Genomic DNA, 18,625 nt, shown 5'->3' with positions numbered 1-18,625 from the left:
AAGCAAAATTGTATTTTGGAGCCCGCTTGCCCCAATTAAAAAAGTTTTTCACAATTTCTAATTGATGTGAAACCATTTATAAGCCGTTTTTTTTATTCAAACTTGATTTTAATTTAATGCATGTTGTCTGGTGAAAAAATATATAATTGGGAAAAAAATTGTTCCATAACTACTTTTGTAGTGGAAAATAAAAAGTCTAACAATATCCCGTCCAATTTCTATACCACTTATCAACATTAGGGGCGCTGGTAAGCTCGAACTTATCCGAGCTGAATTGGGGCGAGAGGCAGGGAACACCCAAAACTGGACTCCAGCCAATGGCAGGGCACATATAAACAAACTCCTATTCACATTTGCAGTCACACAAATCGACAATTTATAGTCTCCATTTACCTAACATTCATATTTTGAAATGTGGGAGGAGTCCAGAGTACCTGGAGAAAACCAACATGCAAACTCCACACAGAGATGCCCAAACCCAGATCTTCTGACTGTGGGGCCTACATGCTCACCATGAGGTCACCGTGCATCATTAACATCATTAAAACATACATTTTTCTTAAAAGCTCACAACTCTCTTTCGACCGGGATTCGATCTCAGTACCGTTGTGTTTAAAGACGTGCACTAATGTAAGTCTTATATTCTAATCACTGATGGAGCAGGACGTGGTTAGGAATATGTCTGCAGTAAAGTCGGATATTTTTACATTCATGCCAAGCAGGGTTCGCGTTAGGAGAGGGTTGGCCCTGAGTAGAAGTTGCATTGATAAGTTAGCTAAAATGTAGTGATTATTGCATTTTATCTGATGGTGTGTTCTCATTTGTCATGGTGGTTTGGTTAAAACAGTGATTCTCCAACTGTGGTACGTGCACTACGTACTCGTCAGATTCGTGTATAGAGAGAGTGTGATCAACTCGGTTTCAAAGTTGGGACCAAACATGGCGCCCTGTAGACACGTGAGGGGCTTTTGACCAATCAGAGAGAGTATGGCCAGATGGTCAAAAGCCCCTCATGTGACTACAGAGCGCCATGTTTGGTCCCAACTTTGAAACCGAGTTGACCATACTCCACTAGTCGTATGTGAGCTCCATTTAGTGGTACACCAAATAATCACTTGATTACTGTTACTGTTCAACCTGTGTGTAATGTTATATTGGCCAAAAATGTTACATATACTTGGAATATACTTGGTACTTGGAAAGAAAGTTTGAGAACCAATGGGCTAGAACAAAGTATGATGTGTTTGCTATGCTAATGTGGTTCGTTTGGTCAAGTGGGTCTGTGAGGAGACAATTTACTTGAGCTCACACGTGAGCATCGCATGATTCTCGATTCATCCAACGTCTCCGGAGGACGTTGTTTGTTTGCATGACAATTCAATCCAACCGTGTACCATTTGATTATGGGTAAATAGAACTTTTGTACTAAATTTACTTTTGTTGCTGTTTAAGATTCGGACCTTCCACCACATAAAATTGGCGCCACGAACAGAATGGTCTAGAACGCTGCAGGTCGACATCCGCTCCCGGTCTCTCTCTCGGCAGACAAAGATTTGCACGCGCGCATCTAAAGGTAAGCAATTTTGCTTAATGTGTAAAAGTTGTCTGTCTGGAGATGATCGGGACTGGTAAGACTAATTGCTGAACCTGTTTTTGATAAAAGATAGGTCTAGCCAGGTTCCCCAAAAACAACCTGGAATGGGGTACGTTATGGTTGGATTGGGTTGTTTTATATGTGATTATATTGTCTGTTTGTTTGTTTGAAAACTTGTGATTTCTTGTTTTAACAATAAGGGGAACTGTTAATAGAATTGTGGTGGTTCAGGAGTGTCAAGCACAAACGATTTGAGGCAAATACATTTTTTAACCTCTTCCCCCCTCTGGCGTTGTCGGCAGAGGGGGTCTTCTTCTGCAAGTACCCCAGATTAGCACAGTTTGGATACAGCTAAAGTAAAGGCATGTTTATCTAACTGGTGGTACATTCGACTCTAAAGAAAACATTGTTATGTTTGTGAATGTGCGACGCATCTGTCTTTGTGGAACTGCAGCGGTAGAAAGGCCTCATTTTAAGTGATCTTTTCAGTGACTCCGGTAAAGGAGATCGACTGAGCTGTCACGACGTTCTGATTAGTGTGCTGCAGTTAGACAGATGGAGATCGGGCTCCATACGGTAGAGCTTTGGTGAAACTTGGTGAAACTGTATGGAACTGACCAAACATGATGGCCGTAGAATTGTTGGCTGATTACCAGTGACTCTACGGTGCCTTTAGGCTGTTGCCGTGTTGGTCAGGGTGGTAACGCAGGGTCTGCTCCGCTGGACAGGTTTAAATAAAATTTAAATGTATATTCTAAAACATTTTTAACTTTTATCTGTGTAACTGGTATTAATCATATATTGTCAACTTTTATAGTCACACCTGTGCGAATCATGGAGTTTGAGTCGCAGGTTTGGTCAGCAGTTGGGGCTTCAGTAAACTGAAACCACTGTTAGCCGATGAAATAAAAAGATATTCACAGAAATGGAACCAGCGGACACAAACAATTACAAGGCAAAGAAAAAAAAAATCCTTAACGAATAATAAAGAATAATATAACATATGCAGACATTTCTTATTCAGCATGTGTCTTACTTTATACAGAATAGCAATGGATTTGGATATGTTTCGCTTTATATATTCAATATGCGGTTTCAAGTCTTTTCCTGAACAATATACATTTGTATCATCTGCAAACATAATACATTTTAATTTATTAGATACTGAACAAATATAATTTAAATAAAGTATAAATAACTTAGGTCCCAATAACGAGGCTTGTGGAACCCCACAAGTTACTCTTTCTGGCTGTGATTTAGTCTTATTAATTTCCACATACTGAGATCTATTACTTAAATAACTACTTAACCACTGTTGTGAAACACCTCTCATGCCATAGTTTTCCAATTTATGGGGGTATTGAGATAGGATGGAGGAAGATGTCTGCTGTGGTTCGCCATATAATTTGGAATGTGCACTCACGCACACACATGACCTTGTGTGTGTGTGTGTGTGCCACGCTATCAAAATGACTGGAGCCCAACACTGTGTGTGTGTGTGTGCGTGTTGCGACTGGTTTGAATGAGCAGGTGGAGGAACGAGAATAAATGCATGCTTTTATTTTGTAGAATATCACGCACGACAGGAAGTCAGAGTGCACAAGTGAAGTGTAGCATGACAGCATGCTCGGACCAACTGACAAACACAAATGATAGTTTAATTAACTTATAGATAATCTTTAGTTGATTTAAAAAGTTACTTAAATATACATGAAGTAGTATGTATAATCTTTGAATTAGGGGTATTGATTAACATTTAATGGGACAATTAATGCTGTGATTTTAAACGTGATATGCAGAATTTAACTAAGCAAGAGGATAACGACAAGGCTGTGACAGAGCAGCAAGGAAACAACTCCTTAAATTACAGATCGCTGAAACTAAATGTCAAAAGAACCGAGAGGTCAAAAATCAGCTAAAGTATCTTCAACAGTAGGTGTACGTGTTTTGAGCTCCAGGAGATGGAGGAAAGAAACCTCAACAAACGTGAAACCAAACAGTCAGACTCGGGTGGTGGTCGCGGTTATCCTAGGTCAAGCCAGAGTGGAAACTGTTTTGCAGCAAGGTGACTGGTCATGTGACTGTGCCAACTTCTCTAAACAAGACAAGCTCCGATTTGCAGCCAGAACATCATACAGATGTGACAGAGGACGCCCACAGCAGGACTAACAACAGGAGATACAAACAGGCCCCCTGCTGGACATAAGTGTCAACGGACAATGTTATCAGTTCATGATTGACACTGGTGCCATCCTTTTGTGGTCGACCTGCACACACCTTGCCTGCTTGGTAATGACCTGCTTTACAAACTGTACCCTGACATTCAATATCACACAGAAGGAACCTTCCTGGTGTTGCCTGACAGCATGACATCAGCTGACATCTACTGGGTACACCTCCTCCCGGGAGCAAGTGAAAGACAAGGACTGCTCGAACTGTCCTATCAGTGAAAGCCCTGGCTGACTGAGCTGCGTCCGTGTATACCTCCACCCGACCCACCACATGTATGATCACCAATTAGACGACTCATAATAGGAGCCCTTTGACTATTATATATGTTGGAACTCAAGGTATGGCCGCTCAAGTGAACTATCCTTACAACAATTAGCATGGTATAAGATGGACAATTGCTGTCCCACATTGTTCCCTTGCCCTCTGTCCCGCCTACGAAAACAAAGATATAGGTCGAATGATGAAACAGGGCGTAGCTGCCGCTAATTGAACCGACACGCAAATACCACATTTTCAATTGCTTCGGTTGTCTGTTAAAAACATAGCTATGGGCTGCAATTTGGACACTCCTGCTGTAGGCTACGAGGAGCTAGCAGCTACACAACAGCTGAGCTAAAACAACACATTTAAGCAAAACAAATAATTATAGTTGCTTATTACATACACTAAGTCGCTTAGAGACAGAAGTCTGATAGAAAGTATTCAGTAACAAACGTGTCCGCATCATTCAACTTTCTACAACAGGAACCATACTGAACAAATCCAGCAGTTACTGTCAGACTCTAATCTGGGGTACCTTTGTCTATCGGAGACATGGTTAAAACCTGCAATACCTTTTGTTCTAATTAATGTCCCGGGGTACAAGATTACAGAACAAACAGATCAAGTGACAAAGGAGGGAGGAGTTATGATTTATGTAAGGGAAAACATTAAAAGTGAACAAATAACCCTCCCAATAGATCATCTTGAGTGTGTTGGAATTAAAATCACATTTTCCTCAGAAATGTATTTCAAGGTAATTGTAGCATACCGACCGACCACAGCTAAAGACATTTTTCTCAATTCATTTTCAGACATCCTCAAACAGCACAGTATGAAAGAATTGATCGTTATGGGGGATGTTAATCTGGATAGAAATAAACTTAAAGATATTATAGACGACTTCTACATGACACAAATGTTAAGCAGACCTACTAGAATTACATTTGGATGACAAAAATCAAAGAGATCATCTGTAAATACACTAAAACATAACCCAGAAAGAAAAGTGATAAAATAAAAATACCTTGGATTAATGAAAAAAATTAGCTTCTAATGAAAAATCGGGACTCAGCTCTCAAAAGAGCAATTCAAACAGGTCTAAATACAGATCGTATGATTTTAAAAGTTTTGAGGAACAAAGTTACAATGCTTATGCGGAAGACTAGGGCTGACTTTCACTTAGTATTAATCAAAGCTGCTCACATGGTCACAAAGGTGGGTACTATGTTTGACATATCAACTTAATGTGTATTATATTTATCCATGACAGCATTTTTGTTGTAAATTGTGAGGTGTGGCTGTTAAAATCATGGTTGTTTTTACAAATGATGACAGATGTATTGTCTTTGTGTGATGAGGTAAATAAGGTGTGGTTGTATTGTAAATTAAGTATGTGTCAATGAAAGGGCATTGTATGACTTTTCTTAATTTGATTACATGCTATAGTATGATTTTATTGTCATAATTTTATTGCATGATTTTTGTATCCCTTTAATTTAGGTAGCCAGGGACTGCAGATGAAAAGTAGCTATTTAGCTATAATCTGGTACAGAACATATCTGTCTTTGAACTTAATGTTTCTGTGCATTGTCCTATCATATAAAGACTAAACTAAATAAACTACTTAGTGAATTATTGAGGCCACAATAATTCACTAGGTGTTGTAAAATATCAAATTACTATTGCAAAAGCAAACATTGACCTCAAACATGACCTGTCCTCCGCCTCTGCTCTTGCTGCGCTTGACTATCAGCTGCCTTTTGTTTTTCTTGGATGTTTCTGAAATTACTACTACTACTACCACTACTACTACGACTAACACTGTCCCTTTTTCAGGGACAGATGGGGGAGGAGGTGAGTTTGGATTGTGTCGAGTTTGAGCATGTCGAGGTTTTTATTTAATTGATATGATCAATCCGGTACAAGGAAAAAGGTACGTAATGACTTGTGTTGACAATTACAGTGGTTGGCGAAAGCAACTCCAACCTAAAAGGAGGATGCCAATTCAGTAATGAAATGACTTGTAAATGATCTAATACCCCGACATGGTTTCCCCAAAAAGATTAGGTCAAACAACGGCACCCATTTTAAGAAAGCAGGTTATCATCCTCAGTCACAAGGTAAGGTTGAAAGGATGAACCAGAAATACAAATTGGCTAAAATCTGTACACAGACCAAATTGAATTTGATTGACATGTTGCCATTAGCGTTAATGATCATTCGAATGTCCCTGAATAAAACTGTTTTTACGGCCTTTGAATTTTTTCACCCTATGAACTGCATACAGATTAGCCTTTCCTAGGACCAGCAGCTCCCTTTGAAGGAGGAAACACCATGAGACCAAAATGGTATTTTACAAAATGCAGAATTTGTGTGCCAGTTCCTCTGTGCAGATTCGAGGATGACAGCCCGCCACTCCAGATTCCCTTCCGCCCGCCAGAGGGTCAGGGTCAAAGTCGGATCCCAGACCTGTTCCCGATACCTGACTGGGAGGAACCTCGGAGGAGAGAAAACACCTTGCCAGCGATGACGAGAACGACTAAGGTTGCCAGCCACGATGTGTCCGTCGGACCTCCAGCAGCTGTGGAAGGAGGTGTCGGGGGTGCCGAGCGGCGAGGAGGCCTTGAAGCAAGCCAAGGGCCTGGACTTGAGCACCAACAGCTCCAACTCTACCTCAGCCTTCCCCAAAGCGGCCAGCGCGCCCATGCCACTGCACAGCCTGCCCAATAGACAGAGCCACACCCCAAAGAGAGACAGAGCCAGACTGAGTGGATCTCCTCCTTCACCAAGGCCGACAGTGGAGATGACCATGGCCCCCTTATTCCAAAGGCAACCCTGCCAGCCACGGGGAGTGGTGAAATAGCGCCCTTCTCCAGCAAGGCAGCCAAAAGCCCAACGAGGTGTCGGCAGGCCGCTAGGTTAGAAATGTGACTGTGGAGCTAAATATATTTAAAATTTAAACTAAAGCATATCCAATACATATTATCTGGACCAGGTATTCTCAAACTGTCGTATGGGTACCATTTGGTACGGGTGCTCCCTCCAGTGTTATGCTAAAGAATCACTTAATTAAATATTTAAACAGTATTCACTCCGTGTGTAATGTTACACTGCCCAAAAATTTTATTGAAATATCCATTTTAATGAATGCTCAGGTCTACAACGCTACTGTATTTAAATGTTGGTCGTTATGGTGGTACTTGGTAAAAAAAAGTTTGAGAACCATCGATCCAGACCACAAGGAGTGTTTAAATGTAGATTCAAATCATAGGTCCTCTTTAAGATAATTTGTGTTGTAATTTGGTGCAATAGAAATTCAACTGATTTCCTTCACCTGTCAGACATTAAGGTCGGCTGCTCATCAATGAACTCCTCGGGTGCAGGAACAAACATGCTGACTGTGCTCGGTGCAGAGAGCAGACTGGTCTTTGTTGGACCTACATGACAGGGAAAGACCATTCATTGAGGTAAATTCCATTTTTGTTGCTTCAGCAAAGAATGACTGACTGACTAACCTGTGTCCCAGGTGCTGATGTTATGCGGTGCGCTGGATTGATGCTCCAGCTGCCGCTTCATCAGCTGGCTCATGGTCAGCGCCCCCAGGGAGCCTCGCTTCACTTGACGGTACTGAGCTGTAAGGTCACACAGGGACAAAAACTTAAAGAGATTGGTATTCCTGTTTGAGGAGCCATGTAGGAAGATAATGTGTGAGGTCACAGAGAAAAGGGACGTTTCAAGGATACAGAGTGAAACAGATGGTCAGTATAAAAAATACGCCATTAGCTATTTTTATTTTGAAAGAAATCAGCAAGGGCAGCACAGTGGAAGAGGGGTTAGTACATCTGTCCCACAATACGAATGTCCTGGGTTCGATCCTGCGCTCGGGATCTTTCTGTGTGGAGTTTGCATGTTCTACCCATGACTGCGTGGGTACTCCGGCTTTCTCCCACCTCCAAAAACATGCACCTGGGGATAGGTTGATTGGCAAGACTAAATGGTCCCTAGTGTGTGAATGTGAGTGTGAATGTTGTCTGTCTATCTGTGCTGGCCCTGCAATGAGGTTGTGACTTGTCCAGGGAGTACCCTGCCTACCGCCCGACTGCAGCTGAGATAGGCTCCAGCGACCCCCCGCAATCCCAGAAGGGATAAGTGGTAAAAAATGGATGGATGGATGGAAGAAATCAGCGACTAAGTAAGGTGTGTCAGATTCCTACCGGAAACTGAAGAGCGGTGGCTTGTTTCGGGCATTGCGGCTTCAAGCGTCGGAGCCGAGGAAGATTCCCGCGGCTTTTCCAAAGTAGACAGAGCTTTGTTATCTGCAAGGTGATGCATTGGTCAGTCAGCCTCACTAAATCCAACAAATGGAGCACAGTTCTTTGAATGTAATTCATGTAATTCAGCTTCTTTTGTTCAGGGTTGCGTGCTGGAGCCTATCCCAGCTGACGACACAAAATTACAGTAATAATGCATGATTTTTTTAATCCAGTGTTTCCTATAAAGTAGTCTCCTGTTTATCGCTGTCAATTGTTGCTGGATATCACCGGAAAAATGAATTTCCGCGAAGCAGAAGTCATTAATTATAAACCGGATATATTTTTAATACACACAGCATTAAAAAAATGTTTACTACCTTTTAATTACATTTTCAACAATACAGAATGTATGATAGCCCCCGAGAGGTGAGATAACACCCTTTAGTCAGCTTTACACTCTTTTAATGCTGCCAAAGGGCGGGCCAATCAGTGGTCACAATACTGAATAGCGTGCTCTGATTGGTTTGTTCTCATGTGGTGGTTAATACTATTGTAGTATCGTTATTTTTTTGTTCACTTAGCCATTTTTGTGCTTCAAAATTCTTAATTTACAGGGACGTGAAGACACTTTGTGGAAAAAAAGAGGAACATTCACGGAACAATTTGTGAATAAATTACTAACATTATTATCATTGAAAATGTAATGTACAATTCTAAAACATGCGTGCAAAGAACTCAAATATTTTCCCATTTGGCAACTCTATACTGTAGCCATGCCCATTCGGGTAATATACTCCCAGTGTTGTCACCTCTGTTTACAATTCGTCAGGTCAAAAATATACCGTCTAGCTGGCTAATAGAAAATATTCTAGAACTACAATTGGTTGGGAACTAACAGTGTTAAGATTGTAATCATCCAAATATGATTAGCAGCAAAGTGGACAGCTGTCGTGGCCCAAAGAGCAAACATAGGTGACATCAAGTTAGCTAGCTAGCGAGCCTTTTTCTTCCTGTCCTGCAACTCAGTGTGACGTTTAGGCAAGAGGATATGGGGTGCCGAATGTAAAAGCTCAGTCATACTTTTCGAGCGGATATATTTCTCAGATTTTACTCACTTTTCTCACATTTAGCAAATGTTCATAACATTTTCATCACATTTAAGTTTAAATTAAATGTTGACTATAAAATGTAATTATCTAAATGTTCAATTTAAATCTTAATGCTGAATCGAAATGCTAAATTTAAATCTTACATATAAATCTAAATGTTAAATAGAACTCTTAATGATAAATCTAAACCTAAATGTTAAATACAAATCTTAAATATGAATATAAAATGAGCGCTAAATGTTGAATCTAAACCTAAATGTTGACTCTAAACCTTAAGGTTGAATCTAAATCTAAATCTTAAATTTTAATCTAAAGGTGAGGGCTACATTTTAAATCTAAACCTAAATGTTAAAACCAAACCTAAATGTTTAATCTAAATCTAAATCCAAGCCTAAATGTTAAATGTTAAATATAAATATTACATCTAAATGTGAGCGCTAAATGTTAAATCTAAACCTAAATGTTAAATCCAAATTTTAAATCTAAATCCAAATCTTAAATCTAAATCTAAATCTCAAATCTGAAAGTGAGCGCTCAATCTCTTGCTCAGTGTGAAGATGAATATATATAGAATGTCAAAATTCCACCAATCCGAAGCCCCTCAGCCGCAAAGCCGCGCCCACATCTCTGCCTCACAGTACACGACACCCCTACATCTTTCTGACTTCGAAGAAGGAAATATGACAGATGCTTAATGACAAATAATGCCAATAAAGTTGCATATTTAAAACATGTGTGAGTGTGCATGGTGTGTTGCATAAAGACAATTAGACACTCAAACACCTGGCACTGCACTTCCGCGTTTGACAATGAATGGAATTGTTTCTCACACCGAGGATTGCAGTGTGCATGAATACACATATTTCTATTTGTATTTGTCTTTCATCATTTCGCTGTGCTGTCACTTCATGACTGTGTCACATATGAACATTACTTTGCCGTACACAATGCCTCGGATTGTTGGAATATTGGCATTCTATAAATATTCATCTTTACACTTGGCGAGATATTTAGCGCTCACATTTATATTAAAGATTTATTTTTAACATTTAGGTTTACATTTAAGATTTAGATTTAAAATGTAGGTATAGATTTAACATTTAGATTTAACATTTAGGTTTAGATTTATCATTTACATTTAGATTTAACATTTAGCGTTCATATTTAGATTTAGATTCAGATTTAAGATTTGAATTTAGATTTAAAATTTAGATTTAAACTTTAGGTTTAGATTTAACATTTAGCACTCACATTTAAATTTATATTTGAGATTTGGATTTAGATTTAACATTTATGTTCAGATTTAACAATTAGGTTTAGATTCAACATTTAGATTTAGATTCAACATTTAGATACAAGATTCAGTGTAAAATAACATTTTAGACTTACATTTAATTTTAACTTGAATGTGATGAAAATTAACTAAATGTGAGAAAAGTGAGTTAAATCTGAGAACAATATTTGCTAGAAAGGTGTGACTGATCTTTTACATTTGGCACCCCATAAGAACAGCAAGTACCTGCGGCTGAGGCGAGTGTTCAACAAATGTTGTTTGTTGGTGATGTTTTGACGCGAAAATTAATGTTTACAAACGCGTTTTAGCAGAAATTTCACATGCCTGAATTTAGGGCAAACTGTTGTAGAATATGCTTACAAAAAACAACAAAATAACAATATTTGAAGCACGATGTGAGGAGGAACAACTGTATATTAATAGACCACACATACATTTGGATCATCACCATTAATTTGGAGCCAAATGTTTTCGTTTTCTTATAAAGACATATTAACGCCTGTGGTCTGCCAGAGAACAAAAAGACGGAGCAGGAGGGGTCATTAGCTCTGCCAACTTAGCAGAGGTGTGGACTCGAGTCACATGACTTGGACTCGAGTCAGACTCGAGTCATGAATTTGATGACTTTAGACTCGACTTGACAATTTGTAAAGAGACTTGCAACTCGACTTGGACTTTAATATCAATGACTTGTGACTTCACTTGGACTTGAGCCTTTTGACTTGACATGACTTGCTACTTTCCCCAAAACCCAACGATTAAAAAGTTATTCGGGAGCGCTCCATATCTTCCAATGTGTATGTGTGTGTGTCTGTCAGGGAGTGTGCGCTTTGTCAGCGTGTGTGTCTGTCAGTACAACAGCCAATCGAATTAGATCCATGCTGTTTTCGTCCCACGGCATTCATCCAATCAAATTGCAGAACAACCAACAAAGAAGAGCTCTCAAACAACGCACTGGTGAGGAAAAATGACGCCAAAGATAGTTCCGTTCGGGTATTAAAACTACGACTTGGTCAACAAAAAACAAATTGCAACAACTTCCAACTTCGTTCGACATTTAAAGTTGCAAACAGAACGGTAAGTTTTTAATGTAAGCTAACGTTTATTGGCTAAGTAACGTAACTTTTATTTGCTGTGTAGTTAAATCAGTGAGGCTGTAAACTCACTGCTAACGTTATAACCATAGACATCTTGTAAGTAGACGCAGCATCGACCACTACTGCCTACTGGCGCTGACGAGACGCAGGGCCGCCATCTTGGAGTGGTGATCCGCTCCACTCAGTGCAATTCATTTGGCAGGAGCAATGCACTGTTAGCGCATTTAATTCATCTTACCTCACTGAATACCACTGATTTTCACACGCTTTTTTGTCATACGTGTAGCTATGATAAAGGACACATGTTTTATTATTCATAGTTTGCTTAACAGTAATAGAATATTCTTATATGCTATAAGTGACCAGATGTCCGAGATCAAAACTGGGAATATAATCCCAGAGAAGGGGGAACAAACGGTCAGCTATTTTTAAGTTGAAGAAACAATATGATTAGGTTATATAAACATGCGTATATTCTACATAAACAATGTATGAATACATTATATATATATATATATATATATATATATATATATATATATATATATATATATCTTATAGACTGTATCTCTGTTGCTGCAGCAGCAGAGAGTTTATTCTGTCTTGACACTTTGTATTGATATTTTGTATTACATTCTTCCCTTAAATGATAATGTTTACAGTGATTGTTTTATATGTATTTTTTATGTATGTTGCTTTGGATAAAAGCGTCTGCCAAATACTTTAACATAAACATATATAAACACCTGAAAGTCTTTATATCAGCTGAAACCACCAATCTGTTTCACTGGATTCAGAATAAAACTAAATTCTGTCTTACCCAACAATGTTAGTATTTGAATATTGTTACTTGAAGACTTATTCCTGGTTACAATTATACTGTTAAGAGAGTATTGTATTATACTTTGCCTAAAATGAGAACACATCATAATCAGTGGCGGCTGCTGAATTTTGTTTTAGGTGGGTCAGAAAGTTTGTAAACCAAACCCCTGTAGGGGCGTCATAATCCCCCAGAAGATTTATTTGTCATTTTCACATACAAATATTGAAGATCTTTGCTCCTTCTCAACTCTGTGGTAATATTATTTTCACAAAATACAACCAATAGTACGTTAATGTTAAATCTTACTTGTGAAAAGTAATCCCCCGATTCCTATTTTCAACAGTCCGCTCATTTGAGGAGGAAAACGCTGAACGCTGTTTTTCTACCTGTTAACTGTCAGTTTAGGCTGCTCGCAGCTCCTCATCACCACTTTAAGATGGCGGCCAAATTGCTCGTGTCACAGCAGCGAATGCTGCGTCTACTTATAAGATGTCTATGGTTATAACGTCATTGCAAACACGGCAATCTGTTGCGTCCACTGCAGTTTGCTACCTTATTCATACTTTTTGTCAAGTGATTTTTTTTAAGCAGGGTTGCATGAGGTACCTACACATAATGTTACGTTAGTCAATGTTTCACACACAGTAACGTAACGTTAGACGGCGGTCAGCAGCACCGCGTATTTTAGCCACCTACAAAAAGACAAACGTATTCAAATAAAGGTCAGTTAAAATGTATACTATATTAAGAATGTGTACATATTGCATAGGACCCTGACATCTAAAAAGTACAACTCTGTTCATTGTTATGTTCATGTATTTGTTATGTTTTTCATGTCCACACACACATCAACACACATACAGTATGAGATGAGATCAATGAGATAAGGTAAGAACAGGATAGAAACTGCTGTGGAACTAGTTACAATGCAATATGCCATGGAAATACAATGTTAACACTTTTGTGCAAATAAGTACAGTTGCACTTGTTTTTGCAAATGTGTTTATTCTGTAAATGAATTAGTTAAATGTTTAAAATGACTAGTTAATAGTGCTATTATGAAGTGCAATGTCAGCACTATTTTTTCCACTGCAATTTCAAATGCACTTGTTTTAATGAATAAATACATCGTTTTAAAAGCATACACAATCTGTGTAAATATATTAGTCTGTGGTTAAAAGGACTTGAAAGGACTCGAAATTCAAAATGCAGGACTTGGGACTTGACTTGAGACTTTCCAGTCTTGACTTTGGACTTGACTCGGGACTTGCCTGTCTTGACTCGGGACTTGACTCGAGACTTGAGGGCAAAGACTTGAGACTTACTTGTGACTTGCAAAACAATGACTTGGTCCCACCTCTGCAAGACTTGAGACTTACTTGTGACTTGCAAAACAATGACTTGGTCCCACCTCTGCAACTTAGTGACTTTGTTGCAATATTTAACAAGGAATGAGAGCCCTCTAGATACTTTTGATCAAAAAAGTAACTCGCGACAAATCTAGTGGAGACTTTGGGAGATTCTGAAATGAAAGCATGTAGCACTCTTTTCAACAAGAACGAATGGTGATGTTGGCTCCTCCCCCATCTAAAAGTACTGGCAAGCAGCTCCATCATGTGACATTAAAAATAAAAAAAGAAGAGAGAAGAACGTTTGTTTGTTATTCCAAACATATTTGTTTTGCTTCTTAAGATTTTTACTTACTTTATGAAAAACCTTCATTGCTTAAATTTGCAGATTATGCCAATTAAGGAGAGTGTGAATGTTGTCTGTCTATCTGTTTTGGCCCTGTGATGAGGTAGCGACTTGTCCAGGGTGTACCCCGCCTTCCGCCCGACTGCAGCTGAGATAGGCTCCAGCACCCCCCGTGAACCCGTTATGGACAAGCAGTAGAAAATGGATGGATGAATGTTTGTTTAGACTTGTGGGAAAAATTGTTTATGTAAATGATGTGTTTTGTGTTGTACAACTTTCAAGCAGAATACTGTACTAGCATGATATTTCTGTCAGACTCACCAGGGTCTGTGATCTGCTCGCTGCCAACTTTATCAAACGTGTTGAATGAGATGTCCAGGTACTCCCTCTGGATGGCGCTCACAGCTATTTTCCTTTGTTTCCGCTGTCGAGGAACGATTTGGATCTTAAACTCTGCCTCATCGTTTTCATCGCCATCGTGATGTTTCAGGTCGCTGTCCGCTTCATCGCCCATGTCATCGTCTTCCTCGTCATCACCGTACTCTTCCTCGTCATTGCTTTTCTCTGGGGAGGATAGAGGTTCGAAGTTGTCTTCTGGGATGTCTAAGAAGATTGTCCTGCCGGAGGGACTGGAGCCCTTCGCCTCCTCAGACATTCCGTAATTGTCGTCCAATGAGGTGTCAGGCACATGTGGGGTCTTCCTCAGCAAGTCTCTCTTCTGCTTCAGGGTCATGATGGGGCTCTCATGGCAGATGTTTTCCAGTCGCTCAGGCAGCTCCAAGGAGCTGGAGGGCGTCAACTTCTTCTCCAAAAGCAACTCCTCAGAGCCTTGTTCTCCTGTCAGAAGGTCTGGAATCTTTTTGTGACTGGAGCAGTCCTCGACACTCACCTGCACCACGGGGGACAGCCGCAAGGTGTTGCTACTTGCAGGGGAGGCCACAACTTTTGGACTTCCACTGAACTTTGTGCCTATCAAGGTGTTGAGGTCAAAGTCCTCATCGCTCTCAACAATCCGAAGCGGAGGCAAGGATTCAAAGACTAAAGAGTCGGTGTCAGACATGGAGAGCAGCGAGTGTTTTTCCGGAATGGAGGTGCAGTCGGAGGAGAGGTCAATGAGGTCTGTGTCCTCCTTCCCTGCAGCGGACTCCCCAGCAGAATCCTGATCCAGCCTGTCCTCAAAGGTCTCCATGCAGCTGAGGCGGACCTCTGGTATAACAGGCTTGGAGCTGTCAGACTGTCCGCCTCGAGAGCCCCGTCGGTCCACAGCATTGCCACCTTCCACTCGAACCGAGGAGCCATCGGAAGATCCTTTGCCGTGTCGTCTGCTGTGAGCGGCGGCGGATGGGGGCAAGACCACAGGGGGTGCCTGCAAGTCGCAGCGGTCGATGCAGGATTTGCGTCGATGTTCGTCCAAATTAAAGAGGATGGAGTCAGTGTTGGAAATGTCGAGAGACTTCTGCTTGTTCATGGCCTGCAGGCGCTTCTTCCTGGTGCTCTCCTCTCTAACACAGTGCAGGATGCTGTCCTGGAGGGCGCTGGCTTCCCGATATTCCGACAGCTCAATTTCACCTGAAGCAGGAAAGAGTACAAAAAAAAAGACATCGAGAAACCAAAATATTTTACGTGAATGTAAGCTGAACTGTTGATGCTCTTACTTTTCTTTGCATTGAGCTCGACAGGCTGGTACTTCACAGACTTGCTGCCACCAATCCTCTTCAGACGGGCAAAGAAGGTCTGTGACTCCTTGTTAGCGGCACCCGTGGGTGTGTCATGAACATCGGACTCATCAAACACGCTGTCCTCCTCTGAAATATAGGTGGGAGGGACATTGTTGCCCTATTATGAGTATAGTGTTTAAAAAGGACATCTCAGTCTCATTCCACCCTATCACGTGACTGCAAATTACATTTGTGGCGCCCCCTATGGGTTGGTCTTATGAAGACATGCTAGCATTCATGTAGATCACGAGTGTCAAACTCAAGGCCCGGGGGCCAGATCTGACCCGCCCCATCATTTTAAATGGCCCGCAAACACCTGGAAATAAATTTTTTTAGTGAAATACTTTATAATTTCTTACTAAATGTATTTGTTTCTTCCATTTTGACAGAAGAAATATATGTACTGCACAAAATTGCATACCTTTTAAACTTTAATATTATCAAAAATTATACTTTACAAACATGTTTTTTTTGTCAAAATAAAAATAAATACTTAAATATCTGCTGGACTTATGATTTCAAAGCATGTTACCAATTAAATTGTACACTGTAAAGATTAGAATATAGATCTTACAGTGTAGATTTACAGTATAACATAGTTTTTATGTCGATAGAGCTGCCAGTTTTTCAGTCAATCAATCAATCAATCAATCAATGTTTACTTATATAGCCCTAAATCACGAGTGTCTCAAAGGGCTGCACAATCCGTCACCCACAAAATATATTTGAAGCCAGCGAAGCCAATCACCAGTTTGTGAGGTATTTACAGTATTAAAAGTTGAATTGTTAGTTAACTTTTCTGAGAAACAACATATACCAGACTGATATAAACATGTCCACTGTGGAGGACACTGCTTGTCAGAAAGTAAAAGTTGAAAAACACAAAAGTGAACATTATTGTTTCACACTGGGTGTTTATATTGTCATTATAAAGACATCAACTGTAAGTTATTATTTTTAATATTCGCTTGAAATAGTGGATGTTTTTGAACAAGTGTTTGCACTTAAAAACACATGTTTGTAGTATGATTAGAACATTATGTTCGTGTTTAATTGCAGCAAGTGTGTTTATCCTAAATATTCCTGCCACTTCATTTGATTTACTATGGCATTTTTAGGTATCCTTTTTTTTTTTTTGGACATATAACACAATCATATTGTACCGTGCCCTTAATACCGTGATAATATCGAACTATGAGATTTTGATACCGTTATACAATACAAATTATAACCTGATCTGATGAGGTCTAAAGGAAATAAATGTCTGAAGACAATGTTTTAACTGTCATACTATGTTATCTGAGATATGACTACATCTGGTATTTTTTCTCAAAGCAGACCAAAAAAATTCCAACTTTATTTTTCAATAACATAAATTTTTCTAAGATTTCATGCGTTATAGGTTTAATCGAAGCAGGGACTATAATATACGAAAAATGTTGCTAAAAAAAGATACATTTACATTCTAACTTGCAGCCCAAAAGTTACAGCCAATTAAGTATTTTCAATAAAGTGAATTAGCAGCAATTCAGTGGATTAATCACAATTTTCTCAAATCACAAAATGAATACTCATAAGTGTTAACGACTCATTCGTTAACTGCAAGCGTCTCTCAGACGGGAAGAGATGGACAGATATTCTCCTGCTGTACTTTTTCACGTCTGTCCGCCGTCTTGTTTTTAAGGTGTTTTCCTTGCACTTAGAACAGCTGATTAATGGGTAGGCAGACACACTGGTGTCCACTGTTTAGACGGGTGGGCAGCTTTGACAATAATATCAACTGTCCACCATAGTACATTTGCAAATACTTTGCATTACAGGGTTAATGTTGTATTCAGGTTTGTGGAGAATTTGTGTTTTGTGAAACATTTGCCTCAAAAAGATTGCTATCAATGCATTGGAATGAATGGAACCAAAGCTGTGCACAAACACACAAATAGATTTAGAATAATGTATAGTCTCCTCAGTGGACGTAAGCATTAGAACATGAGAGGCTGAGAAAGCATTTACATGGTTTTAGAGGGTTTCAAAACTTGTAGTTTTAAAGTCGTACTACTCTTGAACCACTGGCAAAACATATATTCCTACTGTGTTGTCTGTACTATTTTTCTAATCAATACACCACATGGTATTCTTAAAGGCCTACTGAAACCCACTACTACCGACCACGCAGTCTGATAGTTTATATATCAATGATGAAATCTTAAGATTGTAACACGTGCCTATACGGCCGGGTTAGCTTACTAAAGTGCAATTTTAAATTTCGCGCAAAATATCCTGCTGAAAACGTCTCGGTACGATGACGTCTGCGCGTGACGTCACGGATTGTAGAGGACATTTTGGGACAGCATGGTGGCCAGCTATTAAGTCGTCTGTTTTCATCGCAAAATTCCACAGTATTCTGGACATCTGTGTTAGTGAATCTTTTGCAATTTGTTCAATGAACAATGGAGACAGCAAAGAAGAAAGCTGTAGGTGGGAAGCGGTGTATTGCGGCAGGTGTTGTGCCGGATAACGCACCCCCGCCGTAGAATGCCCCTCCTGACTGG

General features: G+C 39.7%; 1 protein-coding gene across 6 annotated transcripts in view; it reads right to left on the bottom strand.

Annotated features, from left to right (window-relative positions):
• LOC133611779 (protein unc-79 homolog) overlaps positions 1–18,625 on the bottom strand; it is a 132,487-nt gene that overhangs the window by 30,226 nt on the left and 83,636 nt on the right. For all 6 annotated transcript variants that reach the window (XR_009816035.2, XR_009816036.2, XM_061968907.2 and 3 more), the window contains exons 31-35: positions 16,014–16,163; positions 14,680–15,927; positions 8,302–8,403; positions 7,603–7,719; positions 7,422–7,524 (exon numbers count right to left, since the gene is read on the bottom strand). Coding sequence is in view for 4 of the 6 variants with exons in the window: in XM_061968907.2 (XP_061824891.2) it covers positions 7,422–7,524; positions 7,603–7,719; positions 8,302–8,403; positions 14,680–15,927; positions 16,014–16,163 (1,720 nt within the window). In the remaining 2 variants the exon portion in view is untranslated. The remainder of the gene's footprint in view (positions 1–7,421; positions 7,525–7,602; positions 7,720–8,301; positions 8,404–14,679; positions 15,928–16,013; positions 16,164–18,625) is intronic.

The sequence above is a fragment of the Nerophis lumbriciformis genome, linkage group LG08 (genome assembly GCF_033978685.3).
Source record: "Nerophis lumbriciformis linkage group LG08, RoL_Nlum_v2.1, whole genome shotgun sequence".
NCBI classification, from domain to species: domain Eukaryota; kingdom Metazoa; phylum Chordata; class Actinopteri; order Syngnathiformes; family Syngnathidae; genus Nerophis; species Nerophis lumbriciformis.
The sequence above is the reverse complement of the archived record's forward strand: the minus strand, read 5'-3'. Positions and strand labels throughout refer to the sequence as shown.